This window comes from Pseudogymnoascus destructans (genome assembly GCF_001641265.1).
Source record: "Pseudogymnoascus destructans isolate 20631-21 unplaced genomic scaffold scaffold_9, whole genome shotgun sequence".
In the NCBI taxonomy this organism is placed as follows: Eukaryota; Fungi; Ascomycota; class Leotiomycetes; order Thelebolales; family Thelebolaceae; genus Pseudogymnoascus; species Pseudogymnoascus destructans.
In genome coordinates this window covers 673,591-688,161 of record NW_020167528.1, presented here as the reverse complement: position 1 = coordinate 688,161, position 14,571 = coordinate 673,591, and the positions used below count along the sequence as shown (strand labels likewise).

Genomic DNA, 14,571 nt, shown 5'->3' with positions numbered 1-14,571 from the left:
TAGCATGACCATTTCTAATGGGACCGTCTCGTGGGTCACCATTCCATTGTTAGTTGAGATGGGCTCTCCATCTACAACCATTAATGGGTATGTGTCATACTGACATTCGTTGCACTCAGTTTGCTATCAAACTCAAGAGCAAACTTAGAAATCTCCTCCTCAAACCTACAAGTCACCATACATATCTTGGCTTATCACACCAACAACAAGAGCAATACTACTAAACAATTGCTGCAAACTCTTCTAGTACATCTGTTTATGCTACATACATCACGGCATATCAGTTGGACACTCATTGAACAAGTTATTAAGAAAATCTCCTCCTTAAGGGGGTGGGCCAATACTACCACAGGGCATATCTCTACCAACTAGAGGCCTAGGAACATGAACAATAGCTCTAGAAGCTTCTACAACCTCTATGATTTATTACACATCATCGCTCCTTAGTCACCCACAAGATTGGTTAAGTTATGACATAATTTGTCTATAGGGGTACTCTGACCTTAGACCTCCTTTCACTTCCTATAGGCTAGGAACCCAAGAGATGGTTCTATGGGACTCTCTTACATTCGCTACATGATTAGCAAGCTAGTTGTGGGTCGCACTTGATTTCTAATACATTTACCAAGCCTGGTTAGTCATGGAAAGTCTTGGAAAATGAGAGAACTACACTCCTTTAGCATAAATAGGATTGCCCTTTCCTTAAGAAAGGGCAAGCAGACAATACAGTAAATCGACTATCACATACTTCCACGTCTTTTACAAGCTTCCAAGCATTCATCTTGTTACTCCTTGTTTCTGAAAAGTCGGTGAGGTGTTAACCTCTGACTTACCCCTGAGTTCCCAGACTCAACATTTGTTGCAACTTGTCTGAACCACTTCACTACATCACACACCTGATTGCTGCGTTGTGGAATAGTCTAAGCTACAACCCTTTGGCTCTGTTTTCTAAGACAGTGTGTTGTCTTAGTAAATTCATCCCTTCCTTGGGTGGCTAGATTCTCACATCTGGTTCACCCACCATTACAGCTGGCCCAGGATAGCAGCAACAAGAAATATAAACATCAGGCTGAGGCTTTCTGGCCTGTTCTAGCAACCACACCATACTGGCCTGCCTTTGTTTACACTGGGGGAAGAGATGGCTTACTGACTACAACATCAGCTACAGTTCCTTTCCCCATGCCTCCGCTATCTATGGCTTCCTTGAATCTCCATTGGTTGGAGAATGTTCTTATTTTGATTCTGATCCGTCATGTATTGTGGAATTCTCACTCCGTGCCCGGGATAAGGGGCAGCGATACCGCCTAGGCCGCCAAGCGCCAACCCGGCACCAAGCCCCCAACTCAGAAGATATTGGGTGCAAGCGAGAAGGTATGCAAGCTTTGAGATACTCGATGAGGTTCTTTGACTGAGATTCCGCCTCGGCTGCTTCGCGTTGTCGTCCCTCCTCCTCACATAAATGCTGCTCCTCTTTTTCCATTTCTGCCCAGAAGAGGAGATCATGGTGCTGCTTGTGCTGATTCCTAAACCTGTCAGGCGACCCTTGCTGCTTCTAGATCTTCCCCAGAGAACTTGGCTGGACCCTGCAGCCTTGTGTGATGATGTATGTATCACCATCGCGCCTGATAAATGTATTTAATCCCAACTCTGCATCCGTCATCAGCGCATAGCCAGCAATAACCTGAACGAACCACTCTGGCTCTTTGTGGATGTCAAATTTCTCGGAGCTGTATGGGCCAGATCTATGAAACACCCAAAGCCGCATCACGCTTCCGCAGATGGTAAAGCCAGGCACAAATCGCCGATCCGGTTGACTTCCCAACACTTCCCGCGCGTAGCCTGCCAACTGTAATAGTGTTTTTGTAGACCCATCCTCATGAGGCCCAATGACGAGTACATTTGACCAGTCATGCTCGCCGTTCAGTAGGGCAACGTTGGCAGGGCTGAGGAAAATGTCAAGCTTGCAATCTGCCTCAGAGCCTCTCAGTGTTACGGCTAAGTGCTAGTGCTATGGCTAGCGCTTACGGCTGCAACCTCACGTGATGGATAACATTGGATATCATGGATATTATGTTATCCATGTTATCCACGGCAATCCATGGAATGTCATGTGATGGATAACATTGGATATCTTGGATATTATGTTATCCATGTTATCCACAGGGATCCACAGAATATCAGGTGATGGATAACATTGGATATCATGGATATTATGTTATCTATGTTACCCACGGATATCCCTTTGGCACGATGCCACTATATAAGTAGATAGTATTTCCTTAGATAGGAGCTTCGTGCTCAACTCAATATAGTATTCTTTACAATACTGTAACGTGTTACTTGGAAAGCCTTTGTGTCTAATCCCCTGCCTCCTCTGTCAAGTCAACCTTACGCAAGAAACCTCTGTGTCTTCTATCGTTTAGAAGTCAGCGTTACACTCAGCACTTTGTTTGCTGATGTGTAATACCGGCGGTCAAGTCCACTGAGAACAGTGTCCTGGAACTTCATGAACCACTCAAAAAAGGAACCTTGGGCTGAAGGCTCTGGCCACCCGCTCCAGTGACCTTCAGCATTATTGGTGTCTCGAATTTTTGTAGATATCTCTCGGTGTTGTTCATCCAGATCTTTCCTTCGAAATATCTCTCAATGAACCCCCCAACACCGTTGTAGACGCACCCTGTGAGCTCTTCAAGGATTCGCTGGTCGACTTCATCGTGTGCTCGATTCCCCTCTGAGAAGCCGAGCTGGATCGTAAGGGCGTGTCGAAGGCAGCCGAGGAGTTGACAATACTGCTTGTAGCGTTGGACCAGCGGGCCTGTGGTGCAGATTCAGTTACAGCGACATAGGCTTTGTCCCAGATGATATCGTCGGATTCATTACTGATCACGGCTGTTAATAGTGGTGTAACTTGTTTGATATTGAAGTCGTCGCTATTGACAGCCGAATTAAGCCTTGAAAGACCCGCTGAAGAAATTTATGTTGCCAGTGCTAGACCGTAATATACGAGAGGCAGGGAGAATTTGCAAGGCGGATATAAGATCAAGTGCTAGATTTTGAAGACCTAAGTGAGAACAATGTGCAGTCCACTGTACGTACCTTCATGGCCAATGTATTGCAATCCGGCCACGGAAGTAGATATCTCAAGCTTCTCACACAAAGATTTGAATGAATCGCGAAACACATTCAACCCGTCCCTTATTGGTTTGCTTCTGATGGCCTCTGGAGAGGTTGGCCATGGCGAGAGGACGAGGATCTGGTAGCCAAGGGATTAGACTATGCGAGATGAACTGGACTCCATCTATGGAAATATCATGCAGGGAAAGACATAGAGCGTTCACATGACAACTTCGCGCTGACACGGTCGGCGGGCAGAATGTTGGAGGATCGAAGGTGAGAGATGCTGTTGAATCCTCGGCCCGGAAGCAGGGATCAGGGCCCTGATACCGAAGCTGTGTCAGCCAGCTTCGTGATCCTCCGGATCCTGGATCTTCCGATTCTAAAGCTTCGATTCTGAAGCTCCAGGGAACGAACCGAAACCAGGAGGGTTTTAGGATCCGAACCACGAATAGGCACACCCGTAACAGTATATATAGTACTTAGAATAGCTTCAATTATAAAAACATGCTTTACAAAATTATCGCTTCGGGCCCTACTGCTTCGTGACTGCATTTACGGTTTATATTCTCTACCTACTGCTACGGATCCTACCCCTATTCTACGGCTACGCTACTCTACGAATCCTACGGATATTGTTCAATAGATGCTAACCGCGACGGGATCTGAGGGTCTACGAGCAGCGTTTAAGGCGTTTCTCAGCCACAAACGCGCGCCACACCACCTTTTTGAACAAATTCATTTAACCGCGGGTCCTGGCCTAGTGCTCAAGTGCATCACGACCTTAACACAATTGAGCCATGTTGGCTATAGATGAAGCGACGGACTACACGGAAAGGGGCACCTAAAAGCCGGGCAGAGGCAATACGGGCATGGGAGGGCTGCTAGGAAGATCTTCCACATCTCAAATCCAAGCGTGGATTAAGAGGATTCCTCGGCATATACAGAAGGTCATTGAACTTAAGGCGGAGACGAGTACAGGGAGGGGCGGGCAGATTGAATAACTTAGTATAAATTAAATTATCAATTGTGGCGTTATTAGCGTAGGACAAAACTTTTGAAAGCCACCTCTAACATTCGGGCTTTTAAGCAAGGCCGGAAGAAGGAGGTGCCAAGCCACTATGTGGCACCTTCTTCTTCCGGCCTTGGTTAAAAGCCCGAAGGTCAGGCAGCTAAATCCCTCTAGTCTCTTCGGGCAACAGAGCAGAAGCTTCACAGTAGAGTACAGTAAAATGTAATATCGATCAAATTGAATTACTACCTAATCTACGGGCCTACATACGCTATTTGTAGCCCTAGAGAAACCCCAAAGTCCTGACGAGCCGAGCTTCCAGGGCTCAGCTGGCCTAAATCGGTGGCTTCCAATAGTCTGGTGCTACTGCTTGGCTCGAGAGCTAACTGGGGAGCTCGACAATCCCCCAGATGAAAACTTGTCATTTCAGGTGTAAGAGCCCATCGTAATGCACGGGAATGTTCGTTTCCCCCAACAGGCCTGAGTGAGGTACCGTGAACCCGTGCTACATGGTTCCGAAAATGGTCAAGACTCTTCAACATCAGATCCGCCTGCCTGCATTTCGGGTGATCACAGACGATGAAGCTATCTCGCTACATGGTCTTCATCGTATCCAGGTGCTCGCGGTTAAAGTGGTCATTCATTACTGCTGGTCGACAGTATGAGAACGTTCTTTCCTCCATGCACATAGCTGCATCACCGATACACCGCGGATATTGTGTCTTCCTCATGAGGAGTGGAAACAACGCGTACATCACCCGCTATAATTGGGGCCAGCATTCATCTTGGTTTCGTCCTTGAACATATGAAGTGTCCTTGGACAGGTGGGTGAGGTTGCTAACTTCTCTAGCCACTGGCGCAAGGTATGAACCCTAACCCACTGTATGTTAAGTATGAAAATGTGTATTCTTTTTTAATCACTTTGTTAATTTAGTAAGTTAGACCTTTTAACTATTAAAAGGTCCACGTTATATAGACTGTAAGAATATAAACCCGCGAACGGCTGGCCGAGCTAAAACTCTAGGAGAGAACTCTATACAACAACCGAAAGCTCTCGTCGCCGTGCTGCCCTCTGTCGCATCATTACCCTATCAACAGTGGTGCTGGTGAGAATTTTCAGCATTGCCACAGATATTAAGGCCGTTGTTCCAGTTCATGTACCCATAATCCATAGCCTTAAACCCATCGACACGCCAGGTTCCAGCAATGTAATAACCGCAAGCCGCCGTAACCTGCCGAGCGCCGATAACAACAGTGCCCGAGAACACTTGTGCGGGAAATGAATCTCGATTGCACAAAAATGCAACGGAACTGCCCACAACGGAATAGAAGGACATCCCGCCATTGATGATGCCCCCATTGTTGAGTTGTTTGGAAAGAGCGTTGTTTGCCCCATCACAGCTTCCGTGGTCCATTCCAAAACCACATCCACACCAAGCTTCGCCACGCTTTGCAAGCCCGGCAGAAAGAGCATCATGCTTCATTGGTACCCTAGGCGAGATGTCTATGGCGCCAGCTGGAATCAGCTCGTGGACTTCATCGCCAGATTCGTTAATGTAGGCCCGGTAGACTCCGTCTGTCGCTCCCTGCGGGATTTGGAATGAGGAGGCAATGGCCATCAGGCCGAGGATGAGGAGAGGCTTTGCAAGCATTTTAGAAAGTGTACAGAAATTTCCGGCTCAATGAGATGATTAGACTCAGTAATGAAGAGTGATGAAGTGTTAATAGCAAGAGGGCCAAGGGGAGGTGGAGAGGAGGTTTATATACTCGAGCAGAATGAAAAGCTGGTCCAAAACATACACGATTTCTGCTCAGGTATCTATTCATAGAACTTTGCAACTTAATTATCTGTCTGAATATGAACGGGGTCGAATCAGAACATGCCTTTAAAAATACGAGAAGGCTGCCAGGAGGAACCTGTAATTAGCGGGACGGCCCGAAAGGCTGGCCTAATCGGGAAGTTGGCCGACCTTGAGTGTCCGGTTAATTGGCAAATTCCAAATCATAAAGATATAAAAATAACCGCTGTCGACATCAGCGGGTAGGCTCCTGGTTAGATGCGAGCTGGTTCTATGAAGTGAGGTCACCTTCCCTTTGAGTGCTCCATGGACCTTAGCGTCGCAAGGCTCTGCTTGGCGTGGAATATGACAGGCGGCGGGAGGGGCGGGAAGGGCGGGAGTGGCGGGAGGGGCGGGAGGGGCCGGGTGTAATGATCCACCAAAGGAAGAGAAGCAAGCAAAACAAGCACATGTACAACAGGCATAGATAAAAATAAAAAGGCCGGGGGAAAATAGGCTGCATCATGGAGTTAACGGATTCGTTCAGACTATCAATCGGTCTCCACATATCAAATTCCACGTCTAGCGGGGAATCAGTTGGAGGATCAGCCCATTCCCCGGTTTGCGCATCTCATGCAAAGAGGTCACGGCCAGCCCTGCAGAAGCAGAGAAAGCGTGGGCGCCTCAGATATGAGGAGCAATAAGACGATAAGCTGATGTGCCTGAAGAGCAAAGGTTTACGGTGGAAAGACATCATCGTCAGGACCGCCTGTTCGCTTCGCTCACAGTCGGAGGAAGCGAGTGTCCCCTGGTAAGCAAGTGTCCCCTGGTAAGCAAGTGTCCCTGGTAAGCAAGTGTCCCCTGGTAAGCAAGTGTCCCCTGGTAAGCAAGTGTCCCCTGGTAAGCAAGTGTCCCCTGGTAAGCAAGTGTCCCCTGGTAAGCAAGTGTCCCCTGGTAAGCAAGTGTCCCCTGGTAAGCAAGTGTCCCCTGGTAAGCAAGTGTCCCCTGGTAAGCAAGTGTCCCCTGGTAAGCAAGTGTCCCCTGGTAAGCAAGTGTCCCCTGGTAAGCAAGTGTCCCCTCTTAGGGCAAATAAGTAGGTATCTTCACATAGAAAATTATATAGAAAGGTATTTCTTCTCATTTATTCTACAACGTGAAAACTACACTCTCCTCATCACTTTCATCAGAACCATCATCTCCTACCATATCTACTACCTCTATTTGCCCAACTACCCCTTCTGATTCTGCTTGTGCTTCTGCTTCTGCCATTGCTTGTGCCTTTGCTTGTGCCTCTAGATCAAGAATGGGAGTCAAGAGCTTAATTGGTATAAACTATTTTACTCGAAGAAGCCGTGCAACCTCCTTCTTTCGCCCTTGCTCTCTCTTCCGTGCTTTAATCCTAGCTTGATGTAAAGCCTTCTTTGCTTGTGGTGCTTCTACCTTTGCTATTCTAGCAACTTGCTTCTCTTGCTTGTCAACCTCCTTGTATGCCCTTTGATGAATCCTAGCATGTACATGAGCTGTAGTTAAAGCACCCCTAAATTGAAGTGTACGATGGCTTCTGCTTTTGCAATTTTGACTCCGTTGAACTTGTCCTTGTAGCATAGAATAATCAAACTCTGCTAATACTCCCTCTATCCCTTGCAATGAAGTATGAAATTACTGTTTTGACGGGCTACTTAACAATGGAGTAAACTTATCTTTCTATACTTGAAGTTGCTTCTCTAAATTCTTTAACATAGGTAGCAAAGGTTGTGTTTCATCCTCTTATAATGGCTTTGAGTATTTCTGGATTTTTGCAAGAGAAACTACACTATTTATAGGCTACATTCCAGTTTGAGGTTTGAAAGTATGCTCTAATCTATGGAAGATCTCGCATGAATGAAGAGATATCATGTTGTAGATCAAACTTCTGTGCTGCTTAAATGGCAACTTTGTGCTAATGCTTATACAGTTGGAAAATTCTGACATAAGTGGTTGTAAAATGTGTGTGAGATGAGATGGAAATGTAAAGGGGTATATATGGTGTCTACAAGAATAGCAAAGGGAGGATAATGGTGACTTGTATAAGAATCAAGTAATAAAGCTTTTGTTCTGTGGTTCTTGTTATGATCACAGCTCACAGCTGCTAGCAACTATGGGAACAGGCAGCTATGGTAGCCATAAAGGTTACAAGGGATTGCTAAGCGAACAGCTGTATATAATGAGGGAAGCCTTACCTGCCTTCCTTTCTTCTTCTTCTCTCTTTAGATTCAATCTAGCTTACTTTACCTAGACTAGCATCATGACCTCTATGACCATTGTAACAATTTTCTACTCCTGTTAACAGGTCCTAAGAGTGTAGTAGCTTGATGATAAAGTCTAAAGCTATAGATTTTCATGCTCTATTTAGTACTAGTGTTGACTTGAGCTGTCTATAGGGCAAGTGCCTATTGGATTTCGATTTGCTGTAAATGTTGCACTCTCTTACCATTGTTTCCACCTGCTTTCTTATACCTAGGAAATAGTAATGTTAGGTGATTTGTTCGCGTATTACTCCCTAATGGCTATGTGCTAGTAGCAAGTGTTGTTCTTACATTAGTAGGCATCTCATTTAGTTTAGGACATATACTAATCCTTTGAATTGGATCAATCCTTGTTTATTAATGGCGAAGTCGCCTTTGGTTTTAGTTAAGACTAACTTTGCACATTCATCTGTTACATAAGCTTTCTTAAGTCTTTCTTCCACCTCTGAGTTCTCTATAGTAGAGATTGTGGCTAGTAACTTGTGGTATTGCATTCCTATGTCTGTTTTCTTTAATATGGCTCTAGGTTTTTCTTCTAGGGCTAATGTAGTCAGTCTGACTCAGGCATTCCTTCGATAGGTGGCCTGTCCTGCTGCAGTTGTAACACGTCCTGTCTTTGCGTGTGGTATTGCATTCCTACGTCTGTTTTCTTTAATATGGCTCTAGGTTTTTCTTCTAGGGCTAATGTCTTCTAAGAGCATCAGCTCTTGCATTCTTAGAGCCGTTGCGATATGTAATCGTGAAGTTGTAGGCTGCGAGTGTCTCTGCATATCAGACTTGTCTATGGTTAAAACCTTAGTTATGGTGAAGTATATGAGATTCTTATAATCTGTCTATACCTATATAGGGTAGTAGTAACATGATTTATAGTCACAAGGCTAGGCTGTAGTAGCATGACTCATCTAGTAGATAGTTAGATAGTTGGGATAGTTAGAACTATCTAACTATCCGAACTATCTAGTAGATACAGTCATAATCTGTTAAGTCAATAGCTCGGCTCCTATAAATAATATTAAGATAGCGTAAATATTAAGATATTGAATTTCACGTGACATCTATAGAAAACTAGGCTATTTACATAAACCACCTATCTAAAGTTCTCTATGCCTTAGAATTGGCAGCTATAAGCCCCAACTCTCTCTTAAACTTCTTAAGGGACTGTAAATACACTACTACATCCTTTATGCCACTATTCCTAGATTCTATGAACTTAATCAGACATTGTATAGCTTGATGTACAGCTTGTGGGGTTAGCATAGGCTGTGGATTAGAGCATGTCTAAGTCAACTAGACAAAGACGGAAAGCTTAAACCAGTTGCATATTACTCTAGAAAACTATCACCTATAGAGCTCAACTATGACATCTACGACAAGGAGCTAATAGCCATTGTCATTGCCTTTGAGCAATAGCGAGTATATCTTGAAGGATTGACCTACCTACCCTATAACCATAAGTCACGTTACCATAGCTATAACAAGATACTAGTAGACAGAGTTAAATGCCTTAACTTTACAATTCTCGTAGATGAAGCGAATGACATAGTTGCCCCCCTATCACATTGTTAGCCACTACAATATCATTCATAACCACTAGGGCAGGTTAATATGGCGTTGTAGATACTGTCTAAAGGAGTATCTTAAGGCTAGTGGAACGAAGATTATTACAAGGCACCTAAAAGAACACGACATTGATATATCCTCTACTTAGGAATCTCAAACTACCCTAATTCAAAGCAGTATCGCTAATGCTTTTGATAAAGCTAAGAATGCGAATTATAAATGCCACTGTCTCTCTACTATTACAACTCAAACCTTAGACACTAGTTGTTAAGTGGCTATAGTGTCATACTGACATTCGTTGCACTCAGTTTGCTATCAAACTCAAGAGTAAACTTAGAAATCTCCTCCTCAAATCTACAAGTCACTATACATATTTTGGCTTGTCACACCAACAACAAGAGCAATACTACTCAACGATTGCTACATATCTCTATCAACTAGAGGGCTAGGAACATGAACGATAGCTCCAAAAGCTTCTACAGCCCTCTATAATTCATTACACGTCATCGCTCCTTAGTTACCCACAAGATTGGTTAAGTTATGACATAATTTGTCTATAGGGGTACTCTGACCTTGGACCTCCTTTCACTTCCTATAGGCTAGGAACCTAGGAGATGGTTCTATGGGATTCTCTTACGTTGACTACAGTTACCAAGCCTGGTTAGTTATGGAAAGTCTTGGAAAATGAGAGAACTACACTCCTTTAGCATAAATAGGATTGCCCTTTCCTTAAGAAAGGGCAAGCAGACAATACAGTAAATCGACTATCACATACTTCCACATCTTTTCCAAGCTTCCAAGCATTGATCTTGTTACTCCTTGTTTCTGAAAAGTCAGTGAGGTGCTAACCTCTGACTTATCCCTGAGTTCTCAGACTCAACATTTGTTACAACTTGTCTAAACCACTCCACTATATCTTACACCTGATTGCTGCATTGTGGAATAGTCTAAGCTACAACCCTTTGGCTCTTTTTCCTAAGACAGTGTGCTGTCTTAGTAAAATCATCCCTTCCTTGGGTGGCTAGATTCTCACATCTGGTGCACCCACCATTACATATAGGTACGATGGATTACAACTTGTAGAGTCCCTTTCTATATAGCAACACTATTGGAATTTAGGGCATTACTCTACTACCTTAATCTAGAGATCGATAATTAGCTACCAAACTCTATTCTAATAATACAGACCTAGACATTTGTACATACAAGGCTCAAAAGCAACAAATCAAATGTGACGTACAATCAGCTCTCTTAAAAGCCCACTTTACAGTTGACCTCTAGACTTCTCCTAACTGCCTTATAATTCTCGGCATAATCACACACTATATATCTGAAACTAGCCAATTAGAACACTCTGTTCTTGCATTACAAGAACTATATGGTGAGCATACAGGTTAATAGCATCATAGTAATATTTATAGTAATCAGCTAACATATATTTAGGTTGGAATTAGGCAGAGCTTATTATGAAAGTAGTCAACATATAGTAATCATTATAGTAACCAAGAAACAGTGTTAGAGATGGAGTCTATGTAAGTGTTGTTGAGCAAAACCTTAGCATTAGAGTAGACAGTAGGGCATATGTGCATTAGGACAATAACACATGGCTTAGGAAACTAAGGAGGAAGAAGATGATGTTATTTAAGAAGTGATGTAGAGGGAAGACAAGAAGGCTAATGGTTATAGGAAGGCAGACCTTAAGAACTACTAGTTGAAGGTTGAGGGACAGGCTGATGCTATAACCAAGGTGTTATGGCTATGGTAACGTGACGTCAGTTACAGGGCTAGTGGAACTAGGATTGGTAACGTGACGTCAGTTACAGGGCTAGTGGAACTAGGATTGGTAACGTGACCTACGAAGTCACAGGGCTAGCGGGGCTAGGCTGTAGCGTGACTAGGCTAGTGGATAGTTGCAGAAACTAGTGGATATTAGATAGTTGAGCTATCTATTAACTATCTAGATTATCTAGCTATCCATAAACTATCCAGATTACCTATAAGGCACGACACCACTATATAAGTAGATAGTATTCCCTTAGATAGGAGCTTCGTGCTCAACTCAATATAGTATTCTTTACAAGACTGTAACGTGTTACTTAGAAAGCCTTTGTGTTTAATCCCCTGCCTCCTCTGTCAAGTCAACCTTACATAAGAAACCTCTATGTATCCTATTAGATAGGAAGTAGCGTTACACTTTAAGCACCACTTCTATGAGGTACTAGCTTACACACAAAGCAACATGGCTAGAAACAATACTAGATCGAATGTCATAACAAAGGGGAAGCTAGCCATCAAAGCCATACAGGCTCATCCCTTAGACAAGCTTAAGGTTGCATTCCCTAATACCTTTCATGGGGATCGTAAGTAGCTAAATAGTTTCCTCACCTAAACATAGCTATGGATGGTGTTTAATGCCAAACACTTCACCTAAGAAGTAGAACAGATCCTATAGGCTGTGGCCCTCTTACAAGGACCAGCCTTAGAATGTATCTCTAATTATCTTGCCAACTACATGACCCATCAAACGTTAGAAGGAACATACAACACCTAAGCCAGCTAAGGAATGAAGGAGATTTTCGTATCCTAGGGCAGACTCATTAAACAACTTAAAGCAAACTTCAGAGAGATCGATGAGCAATGAAATGCAGTTAGGGCACTCTAGGCTCTTAAGCAGATAGGGTTAGCAGTTGCATACACTGATAAGTTTTAACAGCATGCAACACTCACCAACTAGGGAGATGAGGCTATCTGTGACCAATTCTACTCGTGCGGCCCAAAAGTTTCCACAGGGTCTGTGCACAACAGCAAATTAGATTGTAGGAATCTATCAAGCACCATGTACTTGTACCCGAGTACACGCGTAGAAAATGTACACACGTAGAATATGAGAGTGAATGAAGCAATGAAGTAATGCTCAACAATGGCTGAAATCTCAATACCACTACGTGCTGCAATTTATTACCTTGCGTGTATACATGAACGCATCATATGGAGAGATTGAAAAGAAGCTTGGAATCTCAGCTGACTCTATTGCATATATATGGCACCAAACTGTTAAAAGGGCAGGGAATACTGAAATTCACAACCTTCTCCAACACCTCGAATCAAAGCCACGAAGCGGAAGACCACAGACAATTCAAAAGGATTCTGAAGAGTCACTACGCATACAATCTTTGCTACTTGCAAATCCATTTGACACTTTTCAACAAGTTATTAATAAGGAAAATCTACCCTACGCACGATCAATTGTCGAACGAGTTGCAAAGAATCACTCAAGTGTTGAAATTCCACAACCTATTGTACGGAAAAACATCTGCCTCAAGCCCTACTTGGATAATATCATTCCTTCAGTACGATGGAAATTCTGCAAATGGGCACTATCCGAACTTGAAGCTGGATCAATTTTTATTTTCTCAGACGAATCATATATCAATTTCGGAGGGAATCCACATAAGAAACGACGGATAACAGTTCAACGGGGTCAAACAGCAGAGAGCATGGCAATTCAACAGAAGAAATCTTTATTTCAAGTTATGTTTTGGGGAGCAATGAGTTCAGAAACCTCTATCTTACGCCCTTCTCGTTCATGGATTCCTGAAAGTATAGAAGAGAAGCAGATACATGTGCAGAAACTACGAGAGATAAATGCATATTGGAAATCAAAAGCAGAGAATGAACTTGTTAGAGCAACAACAGTTGGAACTCTTGAGTACGGATATATGGAAACTCTAAATGCAGATATTCGGAATGGCAAAAGCAAATGGAAAAAGGCACGAGTTGCTTCACAAGAGTTTGGAGATATAGAGACATGGAGTAGAGGACGGCAATCAGAAGGGCAAGAAGTTTCAAAGGGCGGGATTGATTGGTTTCTATATCGAGAGATGGTTCTTATTCCTCTTCTCTTCCCCTACTTTCGAAAAGTAAAGGCTTTACATCCTACAAAACGAGTATGGTTTGTGGATGATAATGTAAGTCTTCATTTGAAGGCTCACCGATCATTGGAAGATTATATGAAGAAGGAGGGAATCTATAGAGTGAAATTTTGGCCTCCAAACTCTCCCGATTTGCACCCTATTGAAAATGCCTTTGATTATCTCAAGGATCAGGTTGATGGCTATACACCATTAAACGGAGGGAAGTTTGAGAGAGCTCATGCACGGGTATTTCTTGAGGAAGAATGGGGGAAAAAAATGGATGGGAAATCTACACAATTATGTGCTTCGTTTAAGGACAAGTTGGAGCGGTGTATTGCAGTCAATGGGGGGAACAACTTTCGTGGGTAGATCAGTACAAGTACGTAGAGTATGTACATGCATTTTCTCCAAGTACTTACACGCCCCACTTATTACACACAGACCCTGTGGAAACTTTTGGGCCGCACGAGTACACAGGTCTAAAGGACCACGTAAAGTACGAAATCCCAAGGTCTGACAAACTGGATGACCTTAGGGAAATGATCAAATTGGCTTAGAAGATTAACAACTAACACTATGAACATGAAACTCAAGAAGAAGGGGGGACCACCTAATCAACAAGATCGTTGTCATCCTACACATCCCCATCCTGCCCCCATTCTCCTAATTTCTTCATTAGGTGGTTTAAAGTTGTGCAATCCTGCTTCTAGATGTCAAACGCTTGTGAATGTCCTCATTTCCCTACCTACATACGCGTTTTCTGTCTGTTAATCGTAATGTCATTTTTCATTTAGGAGACTTAGAAGAGGAGACAAACAAAGAGTCATTAGCCTTAACCTATGGAACTTGATGCTACTATCAAGCCTAACAGCAAACCCTACAATCCTAACAAGGAGCAACAGCTTAAG

General features: G+C 43.4%; 2 protein-coding genes across 2 annotated transcripts; both read right to left on the bottom strand.

Annotated features, from left to right (window-relative positions):
- Positions 1-1,552: 1,552 nt before the first annotated feature.
- VC83_04281 (uncharacterized protein) lies at positions 1,553-3,236 on the bottom strand (the record flags this gene model as incomplete). Its single annotated transcript, XM_024467916.1, has 3 exons — positions 1,553-2,002; positions 2,529-2,815; positions 3,182-3,236. The coding sequence occupies 3 exons, from the start codon at positions 3,234-3,236 to the stop codon at positions 1,553-1,555; spliced, it is 792 nt and encodes a 263-aa protein (XP_024324548.1).
- A 1,854-nt stretch (positions 3,237-5,090) lies between these two features.
- Positions 5,091-5,880, bottom strand: VC83_04280 (uncharacterized protein). Its single transcript, XM_024467915.1, has one exon. It carries the CDS (start codon positions 5,776-5,778, stop codon positions 5,218-5,220), a length of 561 nt encoding a protein of 186 aa, XP_024324549.1. The 5' UTR covers positions 5,779-5,880; the 3' UTR covers positions 5,091-5,217.
- Positions 5,881-14,571: the final 8,691 nt, after the last annotated feature.